This window comes from Erigeron canadensis, chromosome 4 (assembly GCF_010389155.1).
Source record: "Erigeron canadensis isolate Cc75 chromosome 4, C_canadensis_v1, whole genome shotgun sequence".
Classification (NCBI taxonomy): domain Eukaryota; kingdom Viridiplantae; phylum Streptophyta; class Magnoliopsida; order Asterales; family Asteraceae; genus Erigeron; species Erigeron canadensis.
The window spans coordinates 7952661-7970326 of record NC_057764.1 but is presented as its reverse complement, the minus strand read 5'-3'; the positions used below and the strand labels follow the sequence as shown (position 1 = coordinate 7970326).

The window sequence follows — 17666 nt, the reverse complement described above, 5'->3', positions numbered from 1 at the left end:
CATCAAGAGCTCCAAAATTTTACTTGATCAGGACTGGGAACCCAAGTTACATGGTTTTGGATTTGCTGTGAGAACTAAAAAAGGTCAAATTTACCTTACGGATAAGTACAACGGCTCATTATTATATATGGATCCAGCATATGAAACAAATCAACTTACTAGAGGTTTGACTAGTAGGTCAGATGTTTTCTCTTTTGGTGTTGTTCTGTTTGAAGTCTTGTTTGGAATGGAAGCATCTGTTTCAACTCCAGATCAAAAAGATAATTGGTATTTTGCTCGAATGGCCCGAGCCAGTTTTGAAGAGAAGACACTTGATGAGAAGATTGATCCTGATCTACGAAAACAAATGAGCTTGGAGTCATTAAACATCTTCTCCGAGACAGCTTATTTTTGCCTGAAAGAGAAACGGTCAGAACGTTTAAATTCGAAAAAAGTTCTCGAACGACTTGAACTAGCATTGGAACTTCAAAAGAAACTAGATCAAAGTCTTGTAAGACCATCAATTCTTGTTTTAAGTTCATGTTTTCAGATTCTATTACTTTTATTTTATTTTATTGTCTTAATAACAGCGTACAAGCTAGCTTATTAAACTAATTCTCAATTTTATGATTATTTATATAGGAACCTCCGGAAGGTGTATTATCCAACCACTTGAAGGTAATGGATTATTTTCATTAAGATTGAAATGATTGCGGTAAATAATTACTTAAGAAGTATGTTTTTTTTTTCCGTTTATCAGGTTACAACATAGTAAAAACAGAACATATATTTTTGTAGAAAGCTAAAATGGGACAATTAATATAAGTTTAATGAAAATGTGTAATAAGAAGAAAAAAGTTTAAGAAATAAATAATCATTTACTTTTAAATAAGCAAAGTTACATTTTATAGTCATAAGCTTATACTAGCAAAGTAGCAATGTAGACGAGCATTCCATGGATACCATTTATAAAGCATCTCTAGATACCATTGACAGGGTTGACAGAGGTGTGATCATAATTTTTTTGAAAACTATAAAACTATAATTTTTTTGAAAACTATAAAACTGACCAAAACATACACAATGTGTTTTTAATGTGTTTTTCGAAAACACATTGTTTTAAATTCATATCAAAGTGTGTTTTTGGATTACACAATTTTCTGATTTTTACGGGCTATCAAAAACATAATGTGATTTAAAACTTATCAGTTAACACAATATGTTTTTGGATTACACAATAAAAATACATTTTGTTTAGAACACATTATGAAAATTTCAAGCCATTGACAAGGCATCTATTTCTTTTGGGGTCATACATATTAATGTGTGTGGTTTTTAGGGGTAAGAATATAAGTATAACTTCCGTAATGCATGTGAAATTGTTCGATTAATGACTTTTGGATTGTAAATTGGGTATCAAAAACTCATTCTCTTTCGCATTTGACATCCAACTTCGACAGTAATTTCATGTCAAAAACCAAATCACACACAAGAAAAAAAAAAACAAAGAAAAAAAAACGGACAAGGAACATTTACGAATTTTTCGCTTAAAGAGGTACAATATATTAGTTCATCAAACCTTTTTTTTGTGTTGTTTTTTAAATTACAAAGAGTATTATGAAATCATAATAAACATAAGTAATTGGAAAGAATAAACAAAAAATGATGGTTTTTCCAGAACTTAATATTTAACTGAATTCTTTTATAATGACCTTACCCGGCTCCCGACCAAAAAGGTAAATGAACTAGCACTAGTTTGCAAAGAGCTTGTGATTCTAGAAATTATATATATAACAATCCAAAAGTCGGGTGCTACAGTACCGGGTCGGGTTGACCGGTTCTGTAGCAACTCGGTACTATTGTAACTCAAAACGGCCTCACTGTAGCAACTCGCTAATTCAAAACGGTATTGTAGCTTTTTACAATTCCTAATACACAAAGTACAACTTTTAAAGCATACAATCTACCCGCAACATATACACATACATATTACATAAACAAACCTTCCATAATCACCGCCGGTAACAATCACCGATTCACCGCCGGCAACACCTGACGCACCTAATAACGGCGGCGGCGGATCTGATGAACCACTTTGATAGCAATATCAGCTCGGTCGCTACCTTATCAGGACCTATAACACCGTCGGCCATCGCATCACGCGGATGTACAACACCGGTAACAAACACCATCGCCAACAACCTTTAAAACTGGATACATACATAGATCTGAACATACATGTAAAGAGTGATGTGCAGGCTACACCACCATCGCATTTATACAAGCTCCATTCAAATAGCAACCACCACAAACAACAAACTTGCACACAGATTTAAAAAGAGGGAGACACGTGATGTCATTGTTGCCGTAAAAACCATTGTCGGACGAATAACGGTGTTTCTTGTCGTCAGCGTCAACGGTGTGTGCATTCACCCACTACCAATAATGCACCACCACCGTTACGATAAACCGCTGACGAAATAAGCTAATCATAATGAGTAGTGGAAGGCTGAGATGGGCGTTGATAGTGGTTAACATGAGGCAAAGGTGGAATAAAAATAAACACAATATAAAATTGGAAGAGAAGTTTTTTTTCAAGGTAAATGGAAGAGAAATTAGTGGAGCGGTTGAATATAAAAGAATGACATCTGTTCTTTTCTATAGTGTAACCTACTGTCTTGGCACATAGTTTTACATAATATAAAAACTTTTAATTTTTGAGTTGTACGAATGCGCTGACAATTCTTTGGAAAAGAAATACATGAAATTATTATATTTATACAAGATTCAGCTTATTAAAAAAAATATATATATATGAAACTAAATATAATAAGGTTTTCTTTTTGTTGATCAACTGCATCAATTGCAAACTTTATTGAACTTTTATATTTTAAACATATACAAAATAATTTTAATTTTTTATATACTATGCGATTACGTGAGTTTTGAAAATAGTTGTTAATGATACGGCAACACGTTTCATAGATCATGTTATTGTTTCTTTCTTCTTTTAAGACAACAAATTTCTATGTACAAGCTTGTAGTGTTTATACGAGTGTTGCTTGTAACTTTTACATAATGCTGAGTATTTTAGTTTCTTTCTTTCAGCGCACACAAAGCTCACTAAAAACACACAAAGACTACAAACCCGGGCAATGCCGGGGTATCTTAACTAGTTGGGTATAAAACAAAAGGGCAACAATTATGGGGCAATATACTAAGTAGAATGTTTGACTCAAAAATTAGAATTTAAAGGAACTAAATTTATAAAGTGTACTAATTAGTAATTTAACTATAAATAATCATAAAAAGCTAAAAAGTATTAAAAATTATATTAAAGTTAATTATTTAATAAAATGTATTCTTTTATGAAAAAAAAATAAAGAGTACTAATTAGTGATAGATTTTTAAAAATTGTAAGTTAATTAAACTTTTTCTACAATTATTAATATAATTAATAATTAAAAGTTTTTTAGTTCCATATATTTTGATTTATAATTTTAACAATGATACATATGTAAATTTAATTTTAGGCGATTTTTAAATTGTTAAAAATTGGTTAGATCAATAGTTTTTTATTATATATAAAGAACAGTTAGTTGCAAGATTGGTCCCTGTGTTTTTTTCATTTTAGCAACGGTAGTCTTTGTGGGGTGGAAAGTACATAAATACCCCAACACTTGACAACCACCTTTAAGGGATCCGTCAAAATTGGACCAATTTTGCAAAAAATTCTCAAAATAGGGACCTCTATTGCAACGATTCTCGAAAAGGGACCCCTTTGCTAAAATGTACAAACCACATGGACTAATCTTGCAATTAACTCTAATAATAACTAGGAAGTTCCTAGCCCCGCGATGCGGAGTCTCAGTTGTCGTGTTGATGCAGTTTCATAATGATGTTACACTTGCATTAATCTACAACTGACTAATTAAACTTACTTTGTCATGGATATGTTTGCTGAAATAAAAATCTTTGGTGTCCAAAATTCAAAAGTAGAAATTTTGAAGTTGGTGTTTAAAATAAAGAAATCCAAATTTTATGTTATTATCCTAAATGTGAGAAAAAAAACTTTGATGTTTGATGTTTATAGTGAACAAATTCAATCTTTGTTGTAAAAATGAAAAGTTTTGAAAATTTATTCTTCCTTTCCATTCTTCATAACATAGAAGATACGAAGAATAACAAAAAAATTAGTCACAAAAAAGTAGTATTAAAATTTAATAAAAATCATAATAAAAGTAATCATGATAAAAAAAATAATAAATAATAAAATATACATATAAATAATATTAACAATAATATCACAACAATAATAATAAAAATAATCATAATCAAATATTCATATAAAATTATATTAATAATATCAATATAATATAAATCATAATAAACAAAATCATAGTAATAATATTTGTAATAATACTAATAAAATAATATAAACAATTAAATATAAATAATAATATATTAATGATAATAAGAATACGATTATAAAAAAAATAAAGTAATGATAGTAATAATATTAATGATATAATATTATTTAAATCATAATAAAAAGAAAAGTATATTTAAATATAACTACATAATAATATTATTATTTATAAAATAATAATTATCTGATATAATATATTTAACTAATAAGCATAATTTTAAATAAATATACAAAATTATATAATATACTAAATAATAATTAAAATGAAATCATTCATAATAATACAGTAAAAATTAACACATGAAAAGGGATTTTGTTCAAATATATGAGATTATGAGATCTAGAGGAATTCAAAACTATTTTTTTCCATATTTGATGATGTGAAGGAATTTCCATTCTTATAAGGAGTTTGATAAAAATGTTTTAAATTCCAACTAAATATGAAAAGAAATGAAATGAAATTTGAATTTCAATCCAAATGAAAACAAATTTTTTTACGAAAGAAATCTTTATATATAATAAAAGAGAATTGTCTTTTAAAACTATTTTTAGAAAAAGTATTATGTGATATGTCTATATTTTTCTTCAAAAAAGTTTGATTTTATTTATGATGTCATATGTCATATTTAATATTGTAATATTTTTTAAACTAAATAGCTAACTTATTAAATGTTTATATTAAATTCTTACTTTTTGATTGTAAATTTTTTTTATGTTTTGTTAATGCAATAAATACTCATACATATATATTATGTTAGCCAATTTAATATCTCCAAACCAAGTTATGATATATCAATTACAAAAACTACATATATTATTTTAACTTTTTTTATTTTAATATTTTAGTTAGTGTCCGGGTTAAACCCCGGATTATCAGCTAGTAGATTATATATAAGAAAATTTATTAGGATAAAAGTCTACACGTTGTCTTTTTCCCTTCTCTAATAATATATCAAGGGTTGTTATGATATTATGATTTATAAGTGTTACACTCCACCTAAGACGGAATAGCGTGGTGTGTATAATATTAAAATCACAAACACAAATTACAATAAACGACCTCTGAATGAGACCATTTTCGAAATTTATTAAATGATACTGATGTATTTGATACAAAAGATGAACCAAGTTTACAATAAAAGACTAGAGATTTTAAAACATAATATTAACTATTTATAATGCTGTGAAATCTCTATCCGTAATCTCCATGTATTTGTGACTCCAAATATACATAACCTAGCATATGCTCCAAATATATCAATTTCTCGAGAAATACACGCTAAAATACATTAACATAAAGTTAGTGTCTTAGTGATCTCATAGGTTTACACAAATATACTATGGACCATAAGATTAAACAATTGTTTACAACAATTAAACTGTTATGCTTATGCCTTGAATTGATACCTTAACAACATAGATTTACCCCCCTTATGTTGCCTCTGGCTATTACATCACGCTTATATTCATATATGAAATATCCGTTGTTCCATAGCGTGACGGTACCGGAACGGGGTGTCAACCCCAAATAATATTATTTATAATATTCGCGTTACAGTTTTTTAATATTTTAGGTTTATGTATAGAATACTTATTTATTATAATGTTATTATTGATACGTCATCTTAATTTATTTATTTTGAAATCATTTATTATTTAATTTAATATGAGGTGAATCATTATTTCATGTATCAAGATGTATATATTTTTAAGGGGAGTACAAAAAGTATTCGAATCAAGACTTCAAATATCTAAATTTGAATCAATACTGAATGTATTCGAAGAATGAAAACGAGAGTGTGTATATATATATATATATATATATTTATAAAAGAGATAACTTAAATGGCATAAATTATAGTTAATACGAAATATATTAAGTATAATGAAAACTATACTATGGGAGTACTTGAAAACTAATACGACTTCATGCCCAGATAATTGTACAGAGGGATCAAGTATGGATTAAGCATGGTAGATGGATCTTGAGCTTTTTAAGGCCATTCGTTTATACAACAAAAGGCCTACGATTATGAAGTACTTAATAGAAAGTTATTATTTGTAGATATATATAGAAGATATATATATATATATATATTGTCCAAAACGCGAAATTGAAAATACGAAATATATATATATAATACGAAATACGTAGATAGAATATACATATTAACAAGTTAAATATGTTAGGATAATTATAAATAAAAGTACTTGTATAACTTATATAAGTTTTGTACAAGTTTAAATAACAAAGTGATTACTTAGACGTTTTATACTTATAAAGGTCAATTAATATGTACAAATGTATAATTCAAGTATACCATTCGACAAGCATTTCAATACATATATAATCATAAATGTAAGTAAGGTTTTATAGGAGTACTTACTAGTAAGGAGAGTGATTTATTTGATAGAAGATAACAACGTCGTGCAGTTTGATTCTTCGTACGAGTTAAAGACTACATTGATTGAGCTTAAACAGTAGATATGGTGAGGGTTTTAGTAAGATATACTTGAACTTTATCAATAATTGATCTCAGAATGATAGGGATTAAAGAAGAAGAAAGAGAATTGTGTAAAATTAGCAAATTGGAATGAAGATTTAAGGTTGCTATTTATAGGGAAAGAAAAATGAAGATATTTTGGAAGTGGTGGTGTTTAGGCCGACTTTAGGAAGAGGACAAGGGAGGAACAAGGTGGTATTTGATGGATGGGAGGTGGTGATGTGGTGACAAAAGGATGACACTTGGTTAAGGAACATAGTTACTTGGTTAGGGAATATAGTTACAAATTAGTTAGGCTTTGTCTTTTAGTTTGTTTAATAATTAGTTTTCTTTCTTTTTTCTTTCCTTTAACCACGAATTATAATATATATTTAGAGGTATTAGGGCGCTATTAGATGGTGATATGATATCTAAGTGTTGGTAAAAGGATGAAGCTTAGCCAAGGAACCTAGTTACTTAGTTAATATATGTTCCTTAGATATTTACTAGCTAGAAGGGATGATATTAGATGGTGATTTGATGATAAAAGGATGATGTTTAGTTAGAGTACACTTTTATTAGTTAGTTAGCTCATGTTCTTTAAGTATATAGTTAGACTTTTCTTTTTTTTCTTTATTTAGGATTTAAACAGAGAGTTTTAGCAGGGATATTTGATCTTTTATTTAGTGTATTGATATGTATAATATTCATGGAAAAATGGTGGGTCTAAGGTCTTACTTTTTTTAAGCTTATTATATAAGACGTTTTCTAGACGAAAATAGCTTCTTTTGAGACTTTCTTTGCTAGTCATTTTTATCTTTAAATATACTAAGCTAGGTAGTTTAAAGATATAATTGATTATCATAAATCAAATAAGAGTTTATCATGCACTTAGTCACTTAATCATGCCTTAGCTTATTTTACTTATAGAGTTTAATCACTAGTTTAGGTAAACCCTAACAAAAAGAAGTTTAATTTAATTATACTTAAATCAATAATCTTATTTGACCCAAAATTTAAAGTGGTTACAATAAGGCATGATTTATTAACTATAACTATCTGTTTAAGCGGATAATGAACAACATTTAAAATTAAAACCCTATAAACATTTACAGGCAAACCTAATATTGGTCCTAGTCTTACAACACTTGTGATTCTAGAAACGTAAATATGATAAAGTAGCATATACATTACTTTAGATATTTTCACTTGTCTGAATTCGAGACATTGATTATATATATCGACTCAATGTAACACATTGTACATCCTTTTGCTTTCTCTTTTAAAATGAAAATTTGCAGATGCAAAAGCTGGATCACTTGAGAATTCAATTGAGTGATATAGGACCAAAGACCAACAATTTTTCTATATTAAATCTATATTTATCACATTGAGATTTTCTCTTTTTTTTTTTTTTCTAGATTTTTAAATATATATTAAGTTTATCTTTAAATTTTATATTACGAGTATTATTTATTTTTCCTACCCCATCTAAAATAAATTCAATAATGTATTGTAAGAGTTTGGGCATTGTTTACTCGTATTACAACAATAAGTTGTGAATAGTTCTATTTTCAAATCATTCTTAACTTCGTCATCAATCGGATTTTAAAAAGTATCGGTCACAATTTTTTCAATGTTTTCTACCTCAAAACTAACATAATCTAGCAAGTGATTCACATCTATTTTGTGTTGATAATACATACCCGTAATAAAAGTCTCTTTATTAATAAATTATATCACAAAACAGCTTTAAATTAATAAATTATTAATTTATCGATATAATAATAGTATCTCGTTAAATTGATAAAATATGTTGATCCCAACATTATTAATTTATAGAGATTTCACTTTAAATAACTTTAGAGGCTTTCACTTGTCTGAATTCGAGACATTGATTATATCGACTTACTGTAACACATTGTACATCATTTTGCTTTTTCTTTTAAAATCAAAATTTGCAGATGCAAAAGTTGGATCACTTGAGAATTCAATTGACTGATATACGACTAAAGACCAACAATTTTTCTAGCACATACTGCATTGGATCCGGTGGGTATGGTATGGTCTACAAAGCAAAACTTGACCATTTTAATAGCATAAGCTCACCAACAACTACAAATGGCGAGAATAAAGCTGAATTGCCAGAAAAGGATAGCACTATAGCTATAAAACGTCTTTTTCCCAGGATAGATGGGCAAGCTGAACAAGGGTTCTTAGCTGAAATTGAACTACTTAGCAAATGTAAGCATCCAAATATAGTCTCTCTTACTGGTTTTTGTAACGAAGAAACTGAGATGATTTTGATTTATGAGTATGCAACTAATGGAAGCCTTGAAGCGTATTTGGGAAGCAACCATAAGATTAATCTTAGTTGGGCTCAACGTATAAAAATATGCATCGATATTGCATATGGATTACAATATCTTCACAAAGTTACAGAAGACAAAGAATGCATAATACATAGAGACATAAAGAGTGCAAACATTCTATTATATGATAAGTGGGTGGCGAAGATTGCAGACTTTGGGCTCTCCAAGTTACACCCTACATATAACCAATGTAGCACCTTCATCAGTTGTAATATTGGTGGTACAGAAGTTTACATGGATCCGGAATATCTAGAAACGGGTAAACTGAAAATTCAATCGGATATTTACTCTTTTGGAATAGTTTTACATGAAATAATCTCTGGGAACTTGGCATATGACAAAATGTACCATACAACGAGCCTTCCATCAATAGCACGTCAATGCATTCATGATAGAACTATAGAGAAATTGGTAGATCCACAGTTGAAGGAGGAAGCTGATGAAAATATTCCTGGGCTAAACGATAGGCTCAATCACGATTCGTTGTACACATTTTTAATAATAGCTAGTCAATGTGTGGAAAAAGCTCAAGTTGACCGTCCAACAATAGAAGTCATCATCAAAGAACTTGAGAAATCTTTGAACCTTCAAGTGAGTATTTTTTTTCATTTGAACTTTTTTTTTTCTTTTCATCATAATTTGGTCCTTTTAAGGGAAGAGGTTGTTCACCACTGTTCTTATATGAAATAGAAAAATTAGTGAAATATAAACACAAATTGCTGAAACATCAAGAACAAATTGAAATAAATATTATATGCTGTATGTAAAGTACTTGAGATGATAACTCATAAAATTTAAAGGTTAGTTAAACCTAAAGCACAAATTTAGACTATACTTGATGTTCACATGTTGACATGTTGTTATGATTCAAATATCCATGAATGCTAACCGGCCCATCTCACTCGGCTAGCCCTCTTTGAAGTACTATACGTAGCCCGGGGGGGGGGGGGGGGGGCGGGGTATGCTTGCTCGTATTATTAACATTATAAAACTTCTTTGAACTTAAAAGATTGAATGTTTTTTTGAACTATTTCTCGATTTGTACGTGTCATCTTTGTGCAGGGGCCATGCTAATCTTCCCTGTATCATTCCAATTTTATCGGATGTCCCCGAAGGGAAAAAAGATTGAATGTTTGTTATGAGTAATTAAGAATTTTGATTTGTATTATCAATGTTCTTAACTATAAACCCTCTTCTAACAAAACTTTTAATTGCTTATAGTTGACATATATTGGTGATATCAAGCGTAAAATTTTCGATGATACTGATTTACTAAAGGGATAAATATCTTGGAATATAACAAACTTTGGAAAAATGTATATAGTGTAAAATAACTAAAGTTGTGTTCCTTGTATGTAATCATCTTTAAATTATGTTTATTATATGTAAAATAGGTATCCGACCAGTCAAAACTAACAATTGGCAGCTATATATGGTTGCCACGTATGCTTTTTACATACAATAGACATAATTTAAAGATGATTACTTACAATGAACACAACTTTAGTTTTTTCACACTATAGACATTCGTTCAAAGTTTGTTACATTCCAGGATACTAATCTCTTTACTAAATTACTGAATTGAATTTTAAATCGTTTGAGTTTTACATTGAAGTTGAGAGTGTTGTGATTCACAGGATAACAATAACAGGAAGGACAATTTTCAAATTTCACTTGAATCCATAAAACTGGGAACACAAAACTTCAGTGACTGCAACTCAATTGGAAAAGGAAGATTCTGGAGGCTGTATGAGGGAGAAATTTCACTTGCAAATGCTAATGGACATACCCCCATTGTTGCAAAGAGATTTGATAGCCGGTCGGATGAAGGAAACTCTCAGTTTATCACAGAGTTGAAAGTTCTGTTTGAGTGTAAGCACAAGAATATCGTTGGACTTGTAGGGTATTGTAACGAAATGGGTGAAAAAATAATTGTTTATGAGCATGCTTCTAATGGAACACTCGATAAGCATTTGGGCAATGCTGATCTTACATGGATGAAACGCCTCAATATAGGCCTCGATGTTGCCATGGGATTGGAATATCTTCACAAAGGTGGCATTACTCCGATAAAACATAGAGATATAAAAAGCAGTAGTATTTTACTTGACAGTGATTGGAGGGGTATACTTTCAAATTTAGAAGAGGTCTCATATACAGTAGAAAACAAGAAATCTGCGGATATCAATGATAATGATGCATATGGCTCGCTGAGCTACTTAGACCCACGGTATAAAGATTGGGGTTTTTTAGATAAAAGTTCAGATATGTATTCGTTAGGTGTGGTTTTATTAGAGTTGTTGTTGGGGAGATTGGCGTGTGTAGAGGAATTTGAGGGTCACACTAAGTCGTTCGTCTGTTTTGAGAGGATTTTTGAGGGTATAAAGGAACAAATTGTGCCACGATCACTGGATGCATATTCTGCCATCATATATAAATGCCTCCAATATGCTGATGATTGTCGCCCAAGTGCTAGCGAGTTGGTTGAAGAACTTACGTTGGCATTGGCATACCAAGTAAGTTATTCGTTGTTTTCATACTTTCGCCATTTACCTTTCACTAAGAACAAAAACTATAAAAAGTGAAAATTTTAATAGAGGTTTGCTAACTAATGTGTGGGCAGTAGCTATGGTTCATTCATTGAAATTCATATTTTTTAATTTATGAAAAGTTACATTGAAATTCTCATTTTCTTTAACTCAGGTGGATCCCCCAAGGTCAAAGACCTTACCAATAAGTCGCCAACCCTATTAACAGTTTCTTTGAAACCTTAGTTATGTATTACTTAGTGTGACAGTTACAGTGTTTACTTTTAATAGTTCAAACTTATAGAAAGTTAACATGTTGCGTTCAGTTATAAATGGAAATAAGTTAACAAAAAAATTTACCTTTTAACTTTAAAAGGATGTAAGAAAAGATGTGTGAAAATGAGATATTGATTATGTTTTATAAAAACTAGCACGGTACCCGCGCTATGCGGCGGTGGTCGTGACGCTGACAGTGTGATGGATGGACGACTGTTGGTGGTGGAGCGACGGTGAGTTGTGTATATAATTGATGTTCAAGGTTAATGGACATATTTTAAATGATAAAGGACTGACAATGTAATTTAATCATTAATGTTAAGAGGATAGTGTATATGAAAATATTTTAAGGGATGTTAAGTGAAAATATTACATATTTTCAACATTACTAAAAATAAAAAGGGCTATTCTTTTTATAATATAGTATAGATAAGTAATGTCTATTTGAAGCATACACAAAAAACAGTAAGTTTTGATTATGGTTACACATACCTTATATTTAATGTTCCCAATAACACAAGAGTAAACCAATAGAAAGGAAAAATAATTTTAAAAAAAAGTTTTAACAGATCCCCAATCACCCGTGAGGAAACACGTTACCCTTCGGTTAATAAATAAACGGGGACCCGTCGGGTGTAGGTCCAGATATCAGACGCGGAATGGTAATCGGATCCGGGATTGTATAAACTCGGCCTATATCCGGCCTGTTGCCATTCCTATAATATAGAAGAAGCCACAAAAACCCCAAAACCCTATAAAAATTCCCTTTCCAAACCGACCCTAATATATCTCTGTCTTAAAAATCCCAAAAATGTTATTCTCTTGAGAAGTAAACTAGCATGGTACCCGCGCGTTGCAGCGGTACCTTTTAAAAAATGGTGGTTAAGTGACGGATTTATGCTGTTGCGTGATCAACAATCGTTAAGAAGATAACAACAGTCTTTACTCCTTTTAAACTAATACATCGTCAAATTAAACATAAAATGATGAACCGATCAAAAGAATATAGTTGTCTCTACTCCGTCTAATCTATTTACTTTTTTTAACTTTCTATTTATACAACTTACATTTAAGGTAACATATAACCAAATTTGGTATCACCACATCAAGGTAACCAAACTTTTGAGTATCACCACACTAAGCTTACCAAATGACCACTTCTAAGAATTAAGAATAGACAAAAGTTGCTTGCTTGTATCCATGATCATTCTCACATACTGGACATCTATTACAAATGACTTTAACATGTATTGATTGTTTACATACTATTTTACACGAAATGTCCCTTCTGGAAGTAAAATAGATTTAATGTCATTAGCACCTAAATAAATTTGAGACTTGTTTCAATGCCCTGCAACTTGTAACAACAACAACAACAAAAAGTCTCGGTTAACAAGCTTGTAGCGATTGTGCTTTCCATCTATGAAGAAATAACCTTTTTCTCATTCAACTAAAACTCACCGAATTGAAAGTGTGTTTGATTTGAAAGGCAAGGCCTGGTTGCAGCAAATTGACTCATGGTGCAGCAAGCCAGCAGGTGACTCATGCAGCAAAGTAAAACATGCAAGCCTTGGTTGGATATGGCTGTTCAAAAAATAAATAAAAAATAAAAAATACATAATCTGGTGACATGATGGTCGATGAATAGTCGAAAGATTGGATAACAGGTTAAACAGGCTAAGGGCTGATCGACCTATCTATTTAACAGAAGAATTTTTATACATTAACATGGGCACAACGGGTGAGACAACCTATTAGTATTAAGACTATTAGGTACGCCATTTCAACAAAAATGGCGTAGTATTAGCTCAAGATGAGTAAATCTAGGGTGCTCCTTGAGACCGTCGGAGATCAAGAGGTTACCTTTTCACGATATTCTAAACTCCTGGAGGGACATGCAACATTTCTTCATCACCCATAACTGTACAAAATGGAAAACAAAATAGTGATTGATAAATTAACGCATTTTCACAATAATACACAAAAAATATTGCTACCTGCAACCAGGTTCGATGTTGCTGGATCATATGCATTCTCTGGCCTGTATCATCAACATTATTTAGATAGTTCAGTAAACCATATAATATGAGTTTTCACCAAAATAGTTAATTGAGTTCATTTAGAAAATACTGACGGGGGATTCGAAATGAATGCTGGATCTGAAGTCAGGATTGCTAAGGGAACAAATACAAACCTACAATCAAACCTCAATTCATTTGATGATATAAATTTTGTCTTCCGCCTAGCGGTCTTTCGTAACCCAAATATATGACTTTTATCCTAGAAGATGAAAAATAATACCACTTGCTGGCTTGCTGTAGATTAGCCATGACAAAGATTTAGAAACCAACATTCAAACATTTCAAATCAAGATCCAATATTTAGAAACCAACAAACTTTTCATAACCCAAATATATGACTTTTATCCTAGAAGATGAAAAATAATACCACTTGCTGGCTTGCTGTAGATTAGCCATGACAAAGATTTAGAAACCAACATTCAAACATTTCAAATCAAGATCCAATATTTAGAAACCAACAAACTTTTCATAAATTTAATTTGAAGGCATAAAACTTTCCAACTATTTTACTTTCAAAATGCATTTTTTATTGACATAAACGGTAAATAAAGTCACCAATGAATTATAAAAATATAATATGCTTAAAAAATACCCGCAATCAACCAAGAGATAAACAAACAATGAGCATAGTCAAACACGAAAATCGGGACAATTATAGACACACTCAACAATACCCGCAATCAACCAAGACATTATATCGCAGCTCAATTGAACCAAATTTGGGGTCACATCTAACAAATACGTGTGTCAATCAGCTGATGTAAAATCCAAGGAAAAATAATCAAAAATCCCATTAATCCAATCATCGCATATAACATCCAACTTAAATACTCAAATAATAAGGATAAAAAAAAATCAATAACTATGCTAAATCAATATCATCCAGCTACCAGGAACACCTGTTTTTTAGTTCTAAAACTTAACATCGAAAGATGAAAATTGGGGAATATGGCTGCAGATGCAGATGATGATGGGCACCGGTGATGATAAACAACGGTGGCGCTTGATGCAGATGATGATGGATGACAGCGGGATCGCGGTGTTCATTGAAACGGGAAAAAATGCGGTGGTTGGGGGCGATGAATCCGGCGAGAGAGAGAGAGACAGGGGTTGTGATTTAGTTGTTGATGTTGAAAACCAATATAGTGGCTCAATAACAGGAAGATGGGGTTTGTAACTCAAATCAACAATTTGTTCCCACGGGAGTGGATTTGATCCGTTGAAAACTTATTATAACTCAAAATATAAGGTTTCAATCGAAACATAAATGATTTCTTATGATGAAAGGAATCCTCAGTTTGGTTTATATGTCAAAAGATGTGGTTTTTGCATCTAGAAAACGTGCTTTTCACATAAAAAGAACATCTTGTTCAATGATAACACACACACACATACAAACACATATAAATGGATCATGATCAAATAAACAAAACTATATAAGCGGCTTTTCCAAACAACGATTAGAGAGAGCGGTGGTGGTTTGTGGTGGTGATTGAAGAACAACACCCTTTATAGTAATAATATAAAAAAATCACTGAAAATCAACCCATTAATTTATAAAATATAGGTTTATACCTCTATGTCGGATCAAATCAAGTTATTTGGGGATGGCGGCGGCGCCTTTTTCCTTAGCCGCAATTAGAGACTGCAATGGTGGTGGACTTGTGATGATTGAAGAACAACACCAAAAAACTGAAATCAACCCCTTATATAATATTAACTGGACAGGGGGGGGGGGGGGGGGGGGGTTTGATGACGGGAAGCCGCCTGAGATGTGAAGATTGGAAAGATGGGGAGGAAAAGAATGTGTCGTGTGAGAAAGAGAGATATTTGTTTGATGCGTATAAGTGAGGAGGGGTATTTTGGTAAGGGAAAAAGTTGCTGATTGTCTTAAACCCAATACTCTTTATAAGGGTTTATAGATGTATCCAATGCCTAAAATTGAAATGCAATTTTACTATTTATGTTAAATTCGATAGCCGAAATTATTTTTTAGGTTTGTACCTACTTAATTTTTGTATATAGTATTCGTTAACTTGTACTGATTTAACTAATTTTTTTAACTGTTTAAAATACAGGAAGATTGTAAGATATGGGAGCCCAAACTCCCCAAGGACTATGAAAAGCTATATGATCTCTCAGGTGCAATCATTACCACAGGAAGGTTTAAGGATTTTCACAACATGCTATATGATGGATTCTTATTCCAAAAAGACAAAGTGGTACGATAATAATATTTATACTACGTTATAAAAAGAATAGCCCCGATTTTAAAAATTACATAGAGAAATGTCTAAAATACTTTTAATGATTATATTACATTATAAGTCCTTAATTTTTTTTTTTTTTGACATCAAACTTTTATTAGACATAAAAACAAGCTGGGTGCTTGATATACAACATATCAATTACTTTTAAAACTTTTTACATTAATTACTTTTACATCAATTATTTTTACATCAGTTATCAAAGTGTTTATTGATCCGTCAAAATTGAAAAAATCACGTTTTTTTGTTAGATGCATCATTTTGATGAATATGCATCCAAGATGGATGCACAAAACAAAAAACGTGATTTTTTTGATTTTGAAGAATCAATGTGTTGTTAAACACTTAAATAATGATAATTAGTTATGCAGTATGTTATTTTTATGGACTTTTAATACATAAAAAATGATGCTTTGAAGTATTCTCACCGTTGTTATTAGTGTAATCATTACTATAATATTAGTATGACTTGTCGGATAAAAAATCTACTCCATATTAAATTATCCAAGAATTTGTATCCATAAATCTATTAATTTATCCAAGAATTTGATCTATTGGTGCAAATAACTATATGACATGATCCATCCAAATGAATCCATAAACAATGCAAGCAACTCCGTTTACTATAAAGTTTAATTAGGTTGAATTTTGTTGTGTAACAGTGGTTTTCATTGGGGAGGAACGGAAAAAGAAATGTGATGATATCATCAAAACAACTTTCATACTCCAACCACCGTCTATGCAAGTGGCGATCAAATCAAAAATCAAGGTTTCTTTTTGTTTCTCTTAATTACTTATGCGCATTTTCATAAGGTTAGGAGTTAGGACGATTTTGTTAATACGGTAAACTTCGATAAAAATCGGTAAGCTTTTCTAATGCTAAAAATCCAATGTAGACCATTTCGAGCATCGGGTACTAGGAAAAACCTTTCAGTCACTTCATTTACACATGCAGCTCCGAGGATTGTTTCCTATAAATGCTCTGAGTCTTGATCCTTGTATTTCCAATTACTCAAAATTAAGTCTTTCTACGTAGCATTTGTATGAAATGTAGGAAGCCGTCTGCGTTTCCACATTTCCCTTCATGAAAAAAAAGGGTAAATTGGTGGTAATTACCTTCTGGTCTCATGTACCGAATAGGTACCCTGAGTCACTATCGCATAAACTACAGCCCGGTGACTCCCCAGAGAAATAGGTGGGAGGGAATCAAATTCGAACCCGCGCCTTTTAGCTTCCTAGAACTCTTTGTTA

General features: G+C 31.0%; 1 protein-coding gene, 1 long non-coding RNA gene and 1 other non-coding gene across 3 annotated transcripts; 1 reads left to right on the top strand and 2 right to left on the bottom strand.

The window, feature by feature from the left end:
- The first annotated feature begins 226 nt into the window (after nt 1-226).
- Nucleotides 227-12017, top strand: LOC122596926 (probable LRR receptor-like serine/threonine-protein kinase At1g51860). The gene is made up of 5 exons (XM_043769571.1): nt 227-490; nt 622-657; nt 8856-9854; nt 10901-11779; nt 11967-12017. Exons 1-5 carry the CDS (start codon nt 227-229, stop codon nt 12015-12017), a joined length of 2229 nt encoding a protein of 742 aa, XP_043625506.1.
- Nucleotides 10280-10382, bottom strand: LOC122598713. Its single transcript, XR_006323703.1, has one exon. It is a non-coding gene; the product is annotated as a U6 spliceosomal RNA (small nuclear RNA).
- A 1193-nt stretch (nt 12018-13210) lies between the features above and the next one.
- Nucleotides 13211-15067, bottom strand: LOC122598274. The gene is made up of 3 exons (XR_006323570.1): nt 15048-15067; nt 13931-14108; nt 13211-13651 (listed from the first exon to the last, which is right to left on the bottom strand). It is a non-coding gene; the product is annotated as an uncharacterized LOC122598274 (long non-coding RNA).
- Nucleotides 15068-17666: the final 2599 nt, after the last annotated feature.

Bases quoted from the DNA above. Each gene is read 5' to 3' on its own strand.
- LOC122596926 (XM_043769571.1), top strand. From the start codon at position 227: ATGGAAGCATCTGTTTCAACTCCAGATCAAAAAGATAATTGGTATTTT. The intron at 658-8,855 runs GTAATGGATTAT...CAAAATTTGCAG, and splicing joins TATTATCCAACCACTTGAAG to ATGCAAAAGTTGGATCACTT. The intron at 9,855-10,900 runs GTGAGTATTTTT...TGTGATTCACAG, and splicing joins AGAAATCTTTGAACCTTCAA to GATAACAATAACAGGAAGGA.